Genomic DNA, 19,679 nt, shown 5'->3' on the forward strand with positions numbered 1-19,679 from the left:
GGCGCCCCCCACCTCGCCCGGCTAGTTTTTTTTTCGTATTTTTAGTAGAGAGGGGGTTTCACCGTGTTAGCCAGGATGGTCTCAATCTCCTGACCTCGTGATCCGCCCGTCTTGGCCTCCCAAAGTGCTGGGATTACAGGCTTGAGCCACCGCACCCGGCCACTTCGGAATTTTAACATTACCATTCAGATTTAACAAACTAACATTTCCCTATATTTGTGATGAACTTTCTTCTTTTTTAAAAAAGGAATAGGCCGGGTGTGATGGCTCACACTTGTAATCCCAGCACTTTGGGAGGCCAAGGTGGGAGGATCACTTGAGGTAAGGAGTTTGAAACCAGCCTGGCCAACATGATGAAACGTCATCTCTACTAAAAAACACAAAAATTAGCCAGGCGTGGGAGCACACACCTGTAATCCCAATCCCAACTACTCAGGAGGCTGAGGCACGAGTATCTCTTGAGCCCAGGAGGTGGAGATTGCAACGAGCCAAGATCATGCCACTGCACTCCAGCCTGTGTGACAGAGCAAGATTCCATCTCAAAAAAATATATAAAATAAAATAAAATACATAAAATGTTGTAGATACAGGTAAAGTTTCCTCTCATGCCAACTCATTCCTCTCTCTTCCCAAAGGTAACCACAACTTGAAGGTGGTTTCTCCATGTTTTGGTGCTTTTATTACATATGTGGTTGTCTGTAAACGATATCTATAAATGTAGTAATATTATGTATATCTTTAAAATAGATATAAATGGCATCATATTATATGTGTATATATACATTTGTTTTTTGTTTCTTTTTTGAGACGGAGTCTCATTCTGTCGCCCAGGCTCGAGTGCAGTGGTGCAATCTCAACTCACTGCAACCTCTGCCCCCCAGCTTCACGCCATTCTCCTGCCTCAGTCTCCCGAGTAGCTGGGACTACAGGTGCCCTCCACCACGCCTGGTCAATTTTTTATATTTTTAGTAGAGATGGGGTTTCACCATGTTGGCCAGGATGGTCTCAATCTCCTGACCTCATGATCCGTCCACCTCAGCCTCCCAAAGTGCTGAGATTACAGGCGTGAGCCACCATACCCGTCCTTGTTTTTGTTTTTTGCAGCTGATATATTGCACATTATGCTGTGCATTTGAAATTTATCAAAGTATGTCTGGTTCATTAAGTTGAACTGCTGTGGAATTTTCCATTATGTGAGGGTGCCATAATGTATTCCCATTTGCAGATATTTGAATCACTTCCATTTCTTTTCTATTGCATACAGCATTAGGACTAATCTCCTGGTAAATGTCTCCTTGTGTACAGTGCAAGAATTTTTCTAGGGCTCTACCTAGAAATATAATTGTTAAATGGAATGTATATATGTTTTCAACTTTTCCAGTTGCTGTTCACTGCTCTCTAAAGAGGTGATATCAGTTTATATCTCTTAGTAGCATTGGAAGTGAGTTGTTTTCACGTATCTTTGTGAACACCTGACATTATCAGATTTTTAAAATTTTTGTCCATCTGATGTGTGTAAAAGAGGATGCTATTGCTGTTTTATTTTGTGTTTTCCTGTTTTCTAATAAGGTGAGAACTTTTTTCATGTATACATTACCCATTCACATTTCCTTTTTTCTGAATTGCATGTTCAATTCTTTGCCCATCTTTTGATTGGATTATTTTGTCTTTTTTTTTTTTTTTCCAAAGTGGAAAAAAAAAGGATCTCTAAGAGTTGGTTTTTTTTTGTTTTGTTTTGTTTTTAAATTAAATACTAGTCCTTGGTCTATATGTGCATTTTCAAATACTTACTTCCAGGCAGGGATGGGTTTTTTTTTTGTTTTTTTTTTTTTGAGACGGAGTCTCACTCTGTCACCCAGGCTGGAGTGCAGTGCCGCGATCTCGGCTCACTGCAAGCTCCGCCTCCCGGGTTCACGCCATTCTCCTGCCTCAGCCTCCCCAATAGCTGGGACTACAGGCGCCTGCCACCACGCCCGGCTAATTTCTTTTTGTATTTTAGTAGAGACGATGTCCTGACCTCGTGATCCGCCCGTCTCGGCCTCCCAAAGTGCTGGGATTACAGGCGTGAGCCACTGCGCCCGGTCCAGGGATGGTTCTTTTAATTTTGGTGTCTTTGGCTATGCAAAGGTTTTTTTTTTTTTTTTTTTTTAACTTTTTATGTGTGTGTTTTTTGCTATGCAAAGGCTCTTAATTTTAGCATTGTAATATTAATGATCGCATTTATTTATATTTTATTTAATTAGTCCTAGTCTACTATCCAAATAATATAGCTATTTGCATATATTTTCTTTTGATTTTTTCACATTTAGGTTTTTAATCAATCTGGAATTTATTTATTTATTTATTTATTTATTTATTGAGACAGGGTCTTGCTCTGTTGCCCAGGCTAGAGTGCAGTGGCGTGATCTTGGCTCACTGCAACCTCCCCCTCTAGTGCTCAATCTTCCCACCTCAGCCTCCTGAACAGCTGGGACCACAGGTGTGTGCCACCACACCTGGCTAATTTTTGTATTCTCTGTAGAGATGGGATTTCACCATGTTGCCTAGTCCAGTCTTGAAATCCCAGGCTCAATTGATCCTCCCACCTTGGCCTCTCAAAATTGCTGGGATTACAGGAATGAGCCACCATGCCCAGCCATGGAGTTTATTTGTGTGTGTAGTGTGAAGGAGGGCTCTAGTCATTCTTCATTCTTCCAATTAGAAGACTAGTCATCTCAACATCATATACTGAGGAGTTCATCTTCCTGTCAATAATTTTATGCCAGCTCTATTAAATACAAAGCACTAATAATGGCTTGGATCTGTTTTGGGGCTACTTTATTCCATGAATTTGTTTAACTCTGCTCTAGTACCCCACTGCCTTAATTACTTATATAATTACATAGGTAATTAGTTAATTAGCTTTATAATGACATCTGGTAGGTCAACTTCCTCCTTCAGCTTTCCAAATTGTTCATATGAATTTTATGAATATCTCCTCCAGTTCTATTTTTTTTTTTTCTTTTTGAGATGGAGTCTTGCTCTGTCACCCAGGCTAGAGTGCAGTGGCACGATCTTGGCTCACTGCAACCTCCACCTCGCAGGTTCAAGCGATTCTCCTCCCTCAGCCTCCCAAGTAGCTGGGACTACAGGCATGTGCCACCATGCTCAGCTAATTTTTTGTATTTTTAATAGAAACGGCCACCATATTAGCCAGGATGGTCTCAATCTCCTGACCTCATGATCGCCCACCTCGACCTCCCAAAGTGCTAGGATTACAGACATGAGCCACCGCACCCAGCACCAGTTCTATTTTATTAAAAACAACATGTTGGCATTTTAAGTTAATTTTATTAAATTTATAGATTGATTTGAGATTTGATGCCAACTTTGTAACATTTCCTATCCATGAACATGGTATATTTCACTATTTGTCTAGGGCTTTTAAAATGACTTCCACAAATGTTTTATGTTTTTCTCCAAAAAGATCTTGCATATCTTGTAGGCTGATTACTGGGTAACTTTGTTTCTTTTTCTATTATAAATAAAAATGTTTTAAATTATATTTTCCCTATTTTTCCTGCTGTATAATAATGCTGTGGATTTTTCTCTATGGATTGTACCCAACGATCTTGCTGAATTCTCATATTGATGGCAACAGCTGTAGAAAATGTCTTAAATTTCTATCAGACAATCATATTATCTGCAAATTATCATTTTGTTTCTTTCTTTCCTCTTTATTTCTCTCTTGCTTTATTGCATTGGCTAGGACCTTTACACAATGTTGGACAGACATGGTAATAACAAGGATCCTTAATGTGTTCCTGAGTTTACTCTGAATAAGTACACAGATTTATTAAATGTTAATTTCATCAATTTCAGGGGTAAATCTGATTAGGTCATGATACATTGTTATTATTATTATTTTCTGAGGTATTTTGTTTGCTAATGTTTTATATAGTATTTTCATGCCTATGTTCTCAACTGAGATTGGCGTATAAGTTTCTTTTTGGTATGGTTATTGTCCAGTGTGGTTATCAAGGTTCACTTGGTAGGTGCTATTAGTGTTCTTTCCAACAGTCAGCCCCCATACTCCCCACTTTCTTACACACAAATCATGAAGTGGGGATACATCAGAACAGATTCTCTTTGAATAGCAAAGTTATTCTTTGAACATCCCTCTTTTTATCAAGGAGGAAAAATCTTATGTCTCATTGGCCAGAACTAGGTCACATGGCCATCTCTAGCTGCGAGGGTGGCTAACTATAGTGAGTATTTGACATTTCATTTTATTTTGCCATTCAAATTTGTGTTTTCTATTTATCATGCTTTTTGTAGGCTTCTCTTTTTTGTTTCCGGGCCCTCTGTGGATTGATCAAGTTTTCTCTCGGAGGTTATGGATTATTTTACTACCCCTTCAGAGATTACCTTTATATTTTGAATATGCATACTTGTCTCAGAAAATCTAAAATTAGGCTGGGCACGGTGGCTCACGCCTGTAATCGCAGCACTTGGGAGGCCAAGGCTGGTGGATCATTTGAGGTCAGGAGTTCAAGACCAGCCTGGCCAACATAGTGAAACTCTGTCTCTACCAAAAAATACAAAAATTAGTCAGGCATTGTGGTGGTGCACACTTGTAGTCCCAGCTACTCAGGAGGCTAAGGCATGAGAATCACTTAAGTTCAGGAGGTGGTGGTTGCAGTGAGCCGAGATTGCACCACTGCACTCCAGCCTGGGCGATACAGCTGGCTATCTCAAAAAAAAAAAAAAGGAAAATCTAAAATTAATCAATATTTTTTCTAATTCCTAAACAATATTAGCACTTTAAAGTGCTTTTTACTATAATTATTACCCTCCCATCTTCTGTGCTATTGTTGTCTTATTATTACTGTTTTTAAAACATCCTACATCCATTCAAAGATTTACCTAGTTGTTTATCAATTTCTTCATTTATTATTACTTCTAGAACTCCCCCTCCTTCTTCTTGGGCTCAGTTTCCTCTTTCTTACAGCACATCCTTTAGTAGTTCTTTCATTATGGGTCTCAGAGTTAGTAAACTCTCTCAGCCCTTGATTGTCAAAAATTATTTTTATGCCTGATTCTCAGTTTCAACTTTCCATTTATATGGGCCTGATATCCTAATTCCTGTTCCCCATGGGCATGACATGCCCAGTCCCTAGATGTCAGAACCCACACTCTTCTGATATCCCCCCAGCGCCCTTTGTTAGCATTAGCGGGTCTGCTTTCCATTCCGGTTTCAGTTTGCCTGTTTATTTCTAGCCTCAGAGGATTTCCCTTTCTTTGTTTTGAGCTCAGCTTCTTTACATAGTTATATTTCATCCTGTGTTTGTCATGGGAGGTGGTGGAGGGTCCCCATTAATCTTTTTCCCTACTATTACTGGAAGTCCACATCTATTTATAACAACTTTCCCTCTTACTAATGTTTATTACTCTTCTTTTAAATAAATACGAAATAAATATGATATGACAAAACAGACACGACAGGGACAGATGGATGCTTCTTATTTTGTTTCAGCAAAACTTATAAAGTTCCTAAAATTCTTCCTGATTTTCATATATAAGGAACATTCTCCAGGTAATAACTTGAGAGAATGCAATTGTACGCCAAGAAATGGGATTTTCCATAGGTTTCTATTTTCCTGCATCTCCCTCACTTCTCTTTGCCCTGCAGAGGTGATCCCCGAGGAGAAACCTGCTCAGGATTTGATTTATACCCTCCACACTAAGAATGCCAAAGCAGCATATTGAGAAACCAGTCTCTATAAAGAAACCATGCCCAGGCCAGACCCAGAGCTCAGTTGCCCCTGCAAATCAACAGCTGGCTGGACACTGAACTGGTTCCAAAGCCTGAGAATTCAGAGCTACTAATAGATGAATGGGATCAATCTCATTTGCATTTCATCGTGACTCAGGAATTCCCTGGTACTGCATCTCTGGGCAAATTAAAACATCAGTTTAATCAGCTCATGCCCTTCACTGTCAGGACATGGGCCTGGGAGACTTCCATCCACCCTAGTGACAGGAACCAAAGTCTCCCATCAAGAAGGAATAGTCCAATTCAAGCTGCTGGGGAGTGGGGCCAAGGCGACAATGGGAATCTAAATATGGTTCCTCTCAGAGATGTCTGACCATGTCCGAGGTCCTGAGAATGGACAGTCACTGGTGTCAGTGAATAAACTGGGACACTGCCCAGCTAGGGCCATTGGAAATACTTTCTGGATAATCACATATGGGCCAATCGAAGAGGCTATAGGTAGGGGTAAAAGTATTCATGAAATGGCTGACGTATAAGACTTGTTTGCTGGAACAGACAATTAATTTCAACAAAATATATTTCTTTTTTTTTCTTTTTCTTTTTTTTTTGAGATAAGGTCTCACTGTGTCGCCCAAGCTGGAGTACAGTGGCATGATCTTGGCTCACTGCAGCCCTTAACCTCCCAGGCTCAAGTGATCCTCCCACCTCAGCCTTCCAAGTAGTATAGATGCACACCACCAAGCCCAGCTAATTTTTGCATTTTTAGTAGAGATGGGGTTTTGCCATGTTACCCAGGCTGGTTTCAAACACCTGCCCTAAAGTGATCTACCCACCTTCAGCCTCCCAAAGTGCTGGGATTACAGGCGTGAGCCACCACACTTGGCCAATAATATATTTCATTTCAATGTATTCATATTATTTCATAATAATATATTTCATATTTCTAACCACAAATATTTTGAGCCAGAAAAGAACTGAAAGGAAGAAATAGGCTGGAGAGGAGTATAGGATGGGGAGAAGATCAGACAAACCCTAATAATCCATTATGCCATTCATGGTAAGAAAATAGCAAGAAAGGCTGGAGGCTGTGGTTCACACCTGTAATCCCAGCACTTTGGGAGGCTGAGGCAGGAAGATCACTTGAGGTCAGGAGTTCAAGATCAGCCTGGCCAACACGGTGGAACCCCGTCTCTACTAAAAATACAAAAATTAGCTGGGATTGGTGGTAGGTACCTGTAATCCCAGCTACTTGGGAGGCTGAGGCAGGAGTATCACTTGAACCCAGGAGGCAGAGGTTGCAGTGAGCAGAGATCACGCCACTGCACTCCAGCCTGGGTGATAAGAGTGAGACTGTCAAAAAAAAAGAAAAGAAAAGAAAAGAAAAGAAAAGAAAATAGCAAGAGATTAAACAATATATTTTGCAAGGCAGAAATGGCAACACTTGATTAGGGCTGTTTTGTCATCCTTGATGTGTTTCCCTTCTAAAAGTAGAGTGACAACCTCTACCTTGGGAAGGACGGGTCCACTTGAGAAGTGGAAGCCATCTTAACCACTTTGGTCACAGGTGACTGTTTGCTTTGTCATTCCCTTTTCAGACACCCAAGTGGTCATCAGTAGTAAATGAAGATATTACTGAGACCTAAAAGTGCTTTGCCACCTCCAGCACTTACTTGTCTACAGCATGTAGGCAGCGCCGTCTCTTTCCTACAGCTAACACTGAACCAAGGGATGAAACAAAGTCCTTTAATTCTCTTTTTTTCCAAGACAGGGTCTCACTCTGTTGGCCAGGCTGGAGAGCAGTGGCATGATCATGGCTCACTGCAGCCTCCACCTTCCAGGCTCTTGAATTCTTAAGATCACATTTCATCGTCACATGTCATCAAAAGGGTGGGAAAGATGAGCCGAAAGCTCCTCCTAATGGAAACGGGTTGAGGACTATTTTGCAGAATGCGAGGTGGGGAGGGGGGAGATTCGTTTCGTTTATTTTATGTAGTAATATTTTTTACAGTGAGGGCCTTGCTCTGTCACCCCAGGCTGGAGTGCAGTACTGTGAGTATAGCTCACTGCAGCCTCAAACTCCTGGCCTCAAGGCATCCTCCCACCTTGGCCTCCCAAAAACATTGGGATTACTGGCATGAGCCACCTCGCTGGAGCAGATTCTGTTTTCTTTGCTTTTGTTTTTGGTTTTTTTTTTTTTTTTTTGAGACAGAGTCTTGCTCTGTCGCCCAGGTCAGAGTGCAGTGGCGCGATCTCAGCTCACCGCAAGCTCCGCCTCCCGGGTTCACACCATTCTCCTGCCTCAGCCTCCCAAGTAGCTGGGACTACAGGCACCCACCACCACGCCCGGATAATTTTTTGTATTTTTAGTAGAGATGGGGTTTCCCCATGTTAGCCAGGATGGTCTCGATCTCCTGACCTTGTGATCCACCCGCCTCGGCCTCCCAAAGTGCTGGGATTACAGGCGTGAGGCACTGCGCCTGGCCGGGCAGATTCTGTTTTCAAAAGCAATGAGATTGGTGGTCGTAGACTGTGGATGTAGTTACTTTCCAAGTGACCTTTTCATCCCAGACACCCACAGCCTCCACTGTCACACCAGGGGGTCAGGTGGGAGGGGGCTCCTGGGCAGAACGCAGGCTGCCATGACTCACCTGTTGAGATACACCCGTTTCTCGGTGAACTGCCCGTTGCCATGGTGAGGGTCCTCAAAAGGCTCATTCTGGACGACCTCCACCCCTTCTCCCCGGTCACTCTGTTCATGGCTGTGTTTGCTGATCATGTACAGCTGTCCAATTTTGTACTACAAAACAGAGTCAGAGACAGAAAAGTCAGCCCCCACAGCATGTCCCTGACATCCCCCTCCAACCACAGCTTGGCGAGCCACTAATAACATCAGCACCTTCTGATGAGAAGAGAAAGCAGCCACATGGGCCTCATGTTACTTTTCCTTGGGAGCTAGGGAGAGAACCAGTTGTGAGTAGAACATCGAGACGGAGTGTTCCCGTGAATATTTTCCATCACCTTGGCAAATGCTCGGCAGCGTGGCTGGCAGTCTGTAAGCTTTGGCAGCCGACCAAATCTTGGGAAGGGGGACACTGGAGTCTCCCTTTGCATTCTACAGGGTTAAATGGAGCTAGAGTCCTGCTTGGCTTGGCCCAAGACAGCCAAGGGTGTGTGATTTCTGCCCTTGCTTTCTGCCTAATTAGTGGCATTGCTGAACATGGAGCATTAGATATCATCTATTTCTTCTATCCTCCCTCTCTCAAAATGCTCAATTCTCCCAGAAGCCTCTATCCCCTAGAACAGCGGTTCTCAAAGGTGGTTGGATATTAGAATCACCTGGAAGCTTTTCAAAGCTCCAGAGGCCCAGGCCCCACCATGAGTGGAGCCAAGGTTCGGAATCTGAGCCCCCGCAGGCCGCTCCTTGCCAAGGACCACCTACAGTATCTTTAGCTCCTTTTCAGTCAATTCCATGAAAAGTGTGGAGCCTTCCAGTCCAAGGCCCCAAAAGTCACCTGTCTTACCCTAAAATGATCATGTGGAGCAGCATACTATATGAACATTTTCTGTCCTTTTTTCCTGTATGAGCTATTCTGTCTGCCTTCCTGCCTCTCTGAAAACCCTAGGGCCAGCAGACATTTCTTCCCCCAGTGGACTTTCAAAGTGGCAAAATGAATTTGATGGAAAAGAGAGAGCGGGGGGTGGGGAGAGAGGAAGGAGGAAACTAAACAACTTTTGTATGAGGCACAACCCTGCTTGGAGTCAGGACGCAGGACGAAGGGATCCTCTGCCATACCTACTAGAGACAGATAATGGGTCATGACCACTGACGCCTCTGGGATGGGGGAGTGGGGCCTGAGTCTGCAACAAACTAATGAAGACTCGGGGTTATTCCCTAAGAATCTGCAGGGATGCGGGTCCCCTGTTTGTCTGTATAAGAAACAGAAATAGTTTTTTTTTTGAGGCGGAGTCTCGCTCTGTCGCCCAGACTGGAGTGCAGTGGCCAGATCTCAGCTCACTGCAAGCTCCGCCTCCTGGGTTTAGGCCATTCTCCTGCCTCAGCCTCCGGAGTAGCTGGGACTACAGGCGCCCGCCACCTCGCCCGGCTAGTTTTTGTATTTTTAGTAGAGACGGGGTTTCACCGTGTTAGCCAGGATGGTCTCGATCTCCTGACCTCGTGATCCGCCCGTCTCGGCCTCCCAAAGTGCTGGGATTACAGGCTTGAGCCACCGCGCCCGGCCCAGAAATAGATTTTAAATTAAGGGGGCCGATGAAATGTACAAGTCAACAGTGCGGTTAGTTTCACAGCTAAGAAGACACATGTGCCTGAAGGTCTCTGTATTATCCGGCAGGAGCAGGGACGGGAGTGTGAAGACGCTCTGAAAGGCTCTGGTCTGCAGCCAGCCCTAGGGACTGAGCCCAGTAACCATGACAATGGAAGCAAGCTGCTGTCTGGGTCTTCTCAAAGGCCTGTGTCTCCTATCTGTGCCACGCCCCTCTCCAGAATGGTCACATGAAAATACTCTTAATGTGAACGTATGTGTGCACAGGTCTGTGTGTGTGCACTTGTGCTTGCAGGAAGTGGGGAGTGCTGGGGATAAGACCAGGAAAAGGAAAAATAAAATTTAAAGATGAAATCATCTTTTCTTGTTTGAGACAGGGTCTCACTCTGTCACATGGGCTGGAGTGCTGTGGTGTGATCTCAGATCATTGCAACCTCCACCTCCCAGGCTCAAGCAATCCTCCCACTTCAGCCTCTCGAGCAGCTGGGACTACAGGTGCGTGCCACCATGCCCAGCTAATTTTTGTATTTTTTGTAGAGACGGGGACTCGCCACGTTGCCTAGGCTGGTCTTGAACTCCTGGGCTCGAGCAATTCGCCCGTTTCAGCCTCCCAAAGTGCTGGGATTACAGGCGTGAGCCACTGCGCCCAGCCTGAAATCAATGTTTGAAATTAATTTTAGGATCAGAAGCTTGACCTCTCTTCCCTTAGTCCAGTACTGCTTTGACTTTTGCTCATAAAGGCTAACACTTTTTCAAGGAGGAAGACAGTAAGAAAAAGTTTACAGATTGCAGATTTGTGAGCTATACCTGTGAGATCAACATGCCACCTTATACAGACGGGCACACACTACCCAGGGGGTGGAGATTTCACTGACAGTTGCTTTGTACTTGGGGCTCAAAAAATAAATGCTTACATGCAATGGGATACTATTCAGCCATAGAACGGAACAAAGTACTGAAACTGCTTAATGTTATTAAAGGCTGAATCGTGTCCCCCCCAAAATACATACTGTGAAGTCCTGACCCCTAGTAACCCAGAATTTGGAGATAGGGTCTTTACAGAGGTAATCATGTTAAAATGAGGTCATTAGGGTGGGCCCTTATCCAAAATGCCTGGTGTCCTTATAATAAAGGGAAATTTGGACATGGACACAGGCAGGCATAGAGGAAGATGATGTGGAGAGAAAAATGGCCATCTGTAAAGCCAAGGGTTGAGGTCCAAACCAGATCCTTCCCTCACAGCCTCCAGAAGGAACCAAGCCTGCTGACACCTTGATTTCAAACTTCTAGCCTCCAGAATTGTGAGACAGTAAATTTCTTTTTGTTTGTTTGTTTGTTTTGAGACAGGGTATCACTCTGTCGCCCAGACTGGAATGCAGTGGTGCGATCTTGGCTCACCGCAACCTCCGCTTACAAGGCTCAAGTGATTCTCCTGCCTCAGCCTCCCAAGCAGCTGGGACTACAGGCATGCGCCACCACCACCCGACTAATTTTTATAGTTTTAGTAGAGACGGGGTTTCACCATGTTAGCCAGGCTGGTCTTGAACTCTTGACCTCAAATGATCCACCCACCTCGGCCTCCCGAAGTGCTGGGATCACAGGCATGAGCCACCGCTCCTGGCCCCAAATTTCTGTTGTCGAAGCCACCCAGTGTGTGGCACTTTGTTACAGCAGCCCTAGTACACTCACGCAACAGGTACACGCGACAGAAGGTACAGGGATTCCTTCTGGGGCGATGAACGTGTTTTTGGAGAGAGGTGGTTTTGCACAACATTGTGAGTGCACCAGATGCCACCGATGGTTCCCTTTAACCTGGCTGATTTTATGTTATGTGAATTTCACCTCAATTTAAACAAAAGCACTGTTTCTGCTTCAGAAGCAGATACCCCTAAACCAAAGTACTGCCCAGGACCTTGGTGAGGAGCTTGGCAGATGAGTTATTTCCACCACTGGACCATCTTCAGGCGCTCCAACCCACTCACGTATGAAAAACATATGGGATCAAGGTCAGTGCATGACATAGAAAAGCCATTAGCCAGAGACGCCAGTCAGCCCTGGCTGGCTCAGCTCGAGCGCTTCCTGCTCGGTGGAGATGGGAATAGCTGAGGCAGCTGATTCACCGGCAGCCGATGGAGGGCCGGGTGGCCGGCCTCATTGATCATTCCAGTGGCTGCTGAATGAGCCGGCGCAGGGCAGACACTGGCATTAGCTCACTGAGATGGCGTCAGTCTGGGGGTCACCTGCAGACGCTGGGGGTGGTGGGATGCTCGAGCCCAGACACCGAGGTGGTCAAGGACTCTGCAGCCGTCACTTCTTTCCCTCCTAAGGAAATCAGGCCCACTTTGCTGGTCGTGGCCATGGGAACTGGACCATTCCAGGAGCAGTGGTTTTGTTGTTGTTTTTAAATCTCATATTGACTTGCAGACACAAGCAGCACTTCCTCATTTAGGGGAGGGAGAAGAGACAGAAAGTCCTTAAACCACCTGTTTCAAAATCTCCAGAGACACTCCTAAAACTGCTGAATCTCAGGTTGTTCCAGACCTTCTCCATTCAGACTCTGGGGAGAAGAGAGTGGGAATCTTTCTGAAATGCATGTAAATGCTGAGAACCGCTGCAGCAGAAGGTGGCGACGGCAGCCATCAGCACTTGCTCAGCAATACACGTTCTGTCTTTAGGATGCCTGTTTCTTTTTTCCTCCTTTATACTGATTTCTTACAAAGCTCCATCCCTAACTTGGTGAAAATACCATATCCCTGACCACCAGCTCCAAACAAGCTTGTATGTTGCATAAAGGCCACAACATCCAAAGACATAGAAAGATTCTAAAGCCTTGAAAGCCTGAGAATTGATCATAGAATTGATGATAATGATGATGATGATGATGATGATATAGCATCACTTTATTCATTGCCCATTAGTGCAAGGTACTGATTAAGTGCTTTATATTTCTTTTGCCTTTCTTTTAAAAGAGACAGGGTCTGGCTGGGCGCCGCGACTCATGCCTGTAATTCCAGCACTCTGGGAGGCCAAGGCAGGTGGATCACCTGAGGTCAGGAGTTCAAGACCAGCCTGGTCAACATGGCAAAACCCCGTCTCTACTAAAAATACAAAAATTAGCCGGGTGTGGTGGCGCACGCCTGTAATCCCAGTTAATCAGGAGGCAGAGGCAGGAGAATCACTCGAACCCAGGAGGTGGAGGTTGCAGTGAGCCGAGATCACGCCACTGCACTCCAGCCTGGGCGACAGAGGGAGACTTTGTCTTAAAAACAACAACAACAACAACAACAAAAAAACAAAACCCAACACACACACACACACACACAACTAAGTAAATAAAATAAATAAAAAATTAAAAAAATTAAAAGCAGCAGGGTCTTACCCTGTCACCCAGGCTAGAGTTCAGTAGCTCACCTCAGCCTCGACTTCCTGGGCTCAAGAGATCCTCCTGTCTCAGCCCCTCGAGTGGCTGGGACTACAGAAGTGTGCCACCACACCAGTTGATTTTTATTTTTTAACTTTTGTACAGACGTGGTCTCATTATGTTAGTCTCCAACTCCTGGCTTTAAGCAATTTTCCCACTTTGGCCTCCTAAAATGCTGGGATTACAGGCGTGAGCCACTGCACCCGGCCTATATTCCTTTTTTTTTTTTTTTTTTTTTGAGATGGAGTCTTGCTCTGTCTCCCAGGCTGGAGTGCAGTGGTGAGATCTCAGCTCACTGCAACCTCCACTTCCTGGGTTCAAGCAATTCTCTGCTCAGTCACCTCAAATAGCTGAGGTTACAGGTATCCACCACCATACCCAGCTAATTTTTGTATTTTTAGTACAGATGGGGTTTCACCATGTTGGCCAGGCTGGTCTCGAACTCCTGACTTCGTAATCCACCCGCCTCGGCCTCCCAAAGTGCTGGGATTACAGGCATAAGCCACTGCGCACGGCCGCCTATATTCATTTCTAATCTCTCAATGATTTGGCCAAGTGGGTATTGACAGATGAGGAAGGTGAGTCACAGAGAGGCTGAAGACTCTCTCCATGTTACGGAGTTTCTAGATGTCAGAATTGGGATTCTGCCCCCCCAGAGGCCTGAACTCATTCTAGTCCACACAACTTCAGCCCTTATTTCTTTACCAAGTTAAATGCTTTCAAAATCTAGGCCTCATTATAATTTAAAAAGTGGAGAGGGAAGTGGCAGAAAGCTACTGCATCTGACCTTTGCTATTGCAGAAGATGAGTAACAAAAATCTGATTGAAGGATCAAAGTTGTTGAGTATGTGCACATGTAAGGAATGGTGGAGCAATTATGCTCTAACTTTGTAAAATCTATTGTTATAATGCCAGAGTTTGGATAATCATCATTATAGGCAATCATGACTAGAGACAGTTCCATGCTGCAGACTGAACCTCTGTGAGTTATCGTCACAACAGCGACTCCAAATAATTACCCCCATAGTCAAAAACATCATGGGATCCAGATCTTTCCCCACACACTGCACTGTATACTTGATAGAGCTGCAAAATTTGAGGCAAGGCAGAGTTGCATAATGTGCTGAAGAAGCCCAGCAGTTTCATTAGTTTGAACTTTTGCAAACTCTTATACATATATTTTATTTATTTATTTATTTATTTATTTATTTATTTATTTGAGACAGAGTCACCCAGGTGGAGTGCAGTGGCGCAATCCTGGCTCACTGCAACCTCTGCCTCCCAGGTTCAAGCAATTCTCCTGCCTCAGCCTCCCAAGTAGCTGGGATTACAGGCACACGCCACCATGCCTGGCTAATTTTTGTATTATTATTGGTTTTTTTTTAGTAGAAATAGGGTTTCACCAGGTTGGCCAGGCTGATCTTGAACTCCTGACCTCAGGTGATCCTCCTGCCTCACCCTCCCAAAGTGCTGGGATTATGGGCATAAGCCACCGCACCCAGCCAAGTCATTTAATCTTGAACCTACTTTTTAAAAAAGGCAACCCCAAGCCAAAACTTCTGAGTACAGTAAGGGATTATCAAATGAGTGCTAACAATACCTTCAATATCAGCCATGCCTGAAGAAATACTGGATCCAAAGTTTTAGGGTCAGCAGAGCTCTAAGTCATGACTGATTTTCACTTCGCCCTTCCCCAGCTGCCATGTCTTAGAGTTTCTGCAAAACCAGCCTCCCATAACCCCCTACCCTAAGGCACCAAGTGGGTGCCATCTTCCTGCCAGCCCATCTCTATGCCCTCCCTTCCTGTCCTCTTTCTTTCCCTCCATTAGTCCCAATACCATTTCCGAACATCACAAGGTGAACAGCGGGAACCATGGCTTTGCAATGTAGATTCCCAAACTGGGTGGTGTTACTCCCTGCCTGGGGACCTCAAGGCCCCAGGTCAGGAAACAGAATTTATTATTTACTTTGGCCTTTACCATCAAAATGAGCAGATGCCACATCACCTAACAAGCACAGAGAAACACCTGTCCCTCTGATTTAATGTGAAATTTACCCAGCTGTGAAATGTGTGTGATTCCTGCCTCACACTGGCTATGTGGATAGATGGAAAAGCAGAGAGTGATATCATTTGGCTTTCTTGGGAGTTTCCTGCATTCTTCACATCACCATTAATGCTTTTGTTGAAGCCTTTCTTCCAGCTTTCTCCGCTGTCAATACATGGACCTTAAAGCACAGGGAAGCAGTTGCTTCAGGACGCACAAACTGTCCACTGCAGCGAGTGCCTGAAGGATAAACTACGCAGGACTCCGGCCCATCATTGCTTCACACCAAGTGGTGTCAAAATTCTAATTACACACAGGAAAGGAGACCCAGTGAGTCCAGATTTTGACAACCTCGTCTCAGAAAGCTAGAGGTGAGAGCTGTCTGTTTTTCTGGTAATCCCACAGCACAGCTAAGGCCCTAGGACAAATGTTCTAGTCTAATGGTTGGCAAAGCATGCAGGCTGGTGCCTGCTTTGTAAATAAAGTTTTATTGGAACACAGCAATGCTCATTCATTCTATGGCTGCTTTCACTTACAATGGCAGAGTTGAATACTTTGAGATACTATGTAATCCTCAAGGCTGAAAATATTTATTCTCTGGCCCTTTACAGAAAAAAGTTTGCAGACCCTTGTTCTATTCCATGGCTGGGTCCAGTCTGGGCCACCCTCAGCAGTTCATCTAGATTTGCTCTGCCCAGGACCAAAGCTATTTGCTATGTGTGGCTACTGAGCCCCTGAAGCGTGGCCCATGGAATAGAGGGACCAAATTTTAAATTTTCTTTCATTTTAATTAATTTAAATTTAAGACTGGTGCTTGATTCCGTTATTAGAAAACCTTCATATATGTTTGAAACACTTTGGGTATGTGAATCTACTCTTTCAACTGGGAATTTTATGAATTCTAAATAAAGATCAAGTACTGCCAATGAAAATTTAGCATCTGTCTTGGGAGTGCTGTTTAAGTCTAAAATGCACACTAGATTTGGAAGACTTACTACAAAAAAAAAAGCAAAATAGTTCATTAATAATTTTTATGTTGATTGAAGTATTTTTTATATACTGGGTTAACTAATATATATATTTAAAATTAACTTCACTTGCTTTTTTTTTTTCTTTTCTTTCTTTTTTATTTTTTTAGAGACAGGGTCTCGCTCTGTCATCCAGGCTGGAGTGCAGTGGTATGACCGTAGCTCACTGCAGCCTTGACCCCCAGTTCTCAAGCAAACCTTTCACCTCAGCCTTTTGAGTCCACTGGGACTAGAGGCAAGCACCACCACGTCCAGCTAAGTTTTGTATTTTTTCTGTAGAGATGGTGTCTTGCATGTTGCTCAGGCTGGCCTCAAATTCCTAGCCTCAAGCCATCCTCCCACCACAGCCTCACCAAATTTTGGCATTATAGGTGTGAGCTACTGTGAGCCAGCCTATGTGTTTCTTTCTACATACTTTTAAAAATGTGCCTATTAGAAAATTTAGGCCGGGCGCAGTGGCTCACGCCTATAATCCCAGCACTTTGGGAGGCTGAGGCAGGTGGATCATGAGGTTAGGGGTTCAAGACCAGCCTGACTAAGATGGTGAAACCCTCATCTCTACTAAAAATACAAAAGTTAGCCAGATGTGGTGGTGGGTGCCTGCAATCCCAGCTACATGGGAGGCTGAGGCAGGAGAATTGCTTTAACCCGGGAGGCAGAGTTCACAGTGAGCTGACATCGTGCCACTTCACTCCAGCCTGCGTGACAAAGTGAGACTCTGTTCAAAAAAAAAGAAAATTTAAAATTACATGTATGCTTTTCATTTGTGGCTCACATTTCCCTAATGGAAATGCCAGGCTAGACCCTAATCTAGACCAACTTGGATTCAGAGTGGAGCAATGATGCCCCACCAAGGCTTCACCAAGACTCTGGAGGCTGGCTGGTCAGACCTTGGAGGGAGGTCAAGAGTTTCCATGTGGCCGGCCGTGGTGGCTCACACCTGTAATCCCAGCACTTTGGGAGGCTGAGGGGGGCAGATCACGAGGTCAAGAGATTGAGACCATCCTGCCCAACATGGTGAATCCCCATCTCTACTAAAAATACAAAATTAGCTGGGTGTGGTGGCGCGTGCCTGTAGTCCCAGCTACTCGGGAGGCTGAGGCAGGAGAATCGCTTGAACCCAGGAGGCAGAGGTTGCAGTGAGCAGAGATCGCGCCATTGTGCTCCAGCCTGGTGACAAAGTGAGACTCCGTCTCAATAAAAAAATAAAATAAAAAAAGAGAGCGTTTCCATGTATTTCCAAGCTGGTGAGGTGGAGCACTAGTAATTAGGGTTGCATTTGGAGAGGCCCTCCCTTCCTGAGGACTGGCTATTACCTGGGCCTCCAGAGAGGTGATAATTGTTCACAGTGGGCTGTGATGGAAAGCAATGGGGTTTTAAAAATGAAAACGTGAAGCCAGCGTCCTGATTCTACCTTTGACTAGCTTTGTAACCTTAGACGACTTACTTATCTGAGCCACAGTTTATTATCATTAAAACGAAACTAATAGAATACCTCACAAGACATGGTGAGAATCAAATGAGAAAAAAAAAACTTAAAAATTAAAATGCTTCCTAAATTGTATAATAAAACTGTACACCAACTGCCCTCGCCACTGCTCCTTCTACTTGGCCACATGTCTGACTGTGACTTGCAGATCTGTTTCATTCATATCCCTGTTATGCTGCGGGTTCCAGAAAGTATAAGAGAATGAAGCAACTGCCATATACTTGTACAATGCCAAAACCAAAGGAAACTTGACCATCTGCTCAAAACTATCTTTTCCTTCTGTAAAAATTTCATTAGACGCCAGTCAGATTGACTACTTCCCATAAGTATTATAAAAAGCTTGAGAATTTCCACTTAGATGAGGCAGCTAGAACTGTCAAGTTCGAAGAGACATAAAGTGGAATGGTAGCTGCCAGGGGCTGGAAAGAGTGGGTAATGGAGTGTTTAGGGCACAGCATTTCAGTTTAGGATGATTAAAAAAAAAGCTTCTGGAGGTAGACGGTGATGACGGTTTTGCAACAATGTGAATGTACTGAATGTCACTGAAATATACACTTAAAATTGGTTACAGTGGGCCAGACATGGTAGTCTATGCCTGTAATCCCAGTGCTTTGGGAGGCTGAGGTGGGAGGATAGCTTGAGCCCAGGAGTTCCAGGTTGCAATGCAGTGAGCTATGATCATGCCACTGTGCTCCAGCCTGGGCAACAAAGTGAGACCCCATTTAAAAAAAAAAAAGATTAAAATAGTAAATTTTATGATATGTATATTTGATCACAATGAAAAAGGCTCAGAACTTGTCATTTTTCAGTGAGTATGGCTCATGCCTCAAGGTAACCATCTAACAATTACTTTATGATTATGAAAAAAATATTAAAGTTTATTATGAAATAATTTTTAAAATTATTTCTATTTGATGAACCTTTGGTTTAGAAGCTTCATGAAAGGTATTGAGCCTAGAAGACTAGGAGAAATATAAAAAGACTCCCCGGAGAAGCAATGTTCCCTGAGATTCCCTGATTCCTGCCATGCCAGGGGAGTTCTTTGCTTGCTGTGCCCTGAGCCTAGATGTCTTTGTTTTTTTGGTGGTGGGGGACGGAGTTTCACTCTGTCGCCCAGGCTGGAATGCAGTGGTGTGATCTCGGCTCACTGCAATCTCCACCTCCTGGGTTCAAGCAATTCCCCTGCCTCAGCCTCCTGAGTAGCTGGGATTATAAGCATGTGCCACCATGCCTGGCTAATTTTTGTATTTTTAGTGGAGACAGGGTTTCACCATGTTGGTCCGGCTGGTCTTGAACTCCTGACCTCCGTGATGCACCTGCCTCAGCCTCCCAAAGTGCTGGGATTACAGGCATGAATCACCACACCCAGCCCGAGAGGTCTTTAATATACGACCATTGTGGAGGATTCCCGTCGGTGATGCTCCTACGGAACAAGGTACTGACTATGTGGGCCATGTTGCAGACAAAGACCCGGCAGAAAGGAAAGAGTAATTAACTGAATCCAAATGCGTTCTGATTCGGTCTCAATGAGAACACATTCTTCAATGAACATGAATGTCACATGAACATCACATTCACCGTCTACCCTCTCCAGTTGCTCCTTATCCCAAAGTTCTGTCCGAGAGTAACTCTACCGCGAGACCAATTCTAATTCCTTTTTC

General features: G+C 44.4%; 1 protein-coding gene across 4 annotated transcripts in view; it reads right to left on the reverse strand.

Annotated features, from left to right (window-relative positions):
* PITPNC1 (phosphatidylinositol transfer protein cytoplasmic 1) overlaps window positions 1-19,679 on the reverse strand; it is a 327,211-nt gene that overhangs the window by 158,515 nt on the left and 149,017 nt on the right. For 3 of the 4 annotated variants that reach the window (XM_033183893.1, XM_033183896.1, XM_033183895.1), the window contains exon 2: window positions 8,404-8,552. In XM_033183893.1, coding sequence (XP_033039784.1) covers window positions 8,404-8,552 — 149 coding nt within the window. Of the gene's footprint in view, window positions 1-8,403; window positions 8,553-9,647; window positions 9,668-19,679 lie in introns of those variants that run through there. The other variant, XM_033183894.1, reaches the window with a different exon arrangement.

Source organism: Trachypithecus francoisi, unplaced genomic scaffold (assembly GCF_009764315.1).
Source record: "Trachypithecus francoisi isolate TF-2019V2 unplaced genomic scaffold, Tfra_2.0 Lachesis_group20, whole genome shotgun sequence".
NCBI lineage: Eukaryota > Metazoa > Chordata > Mammalia > Primates > Cercopithecidae > Trachypithecus > Trachypithecus francoisi.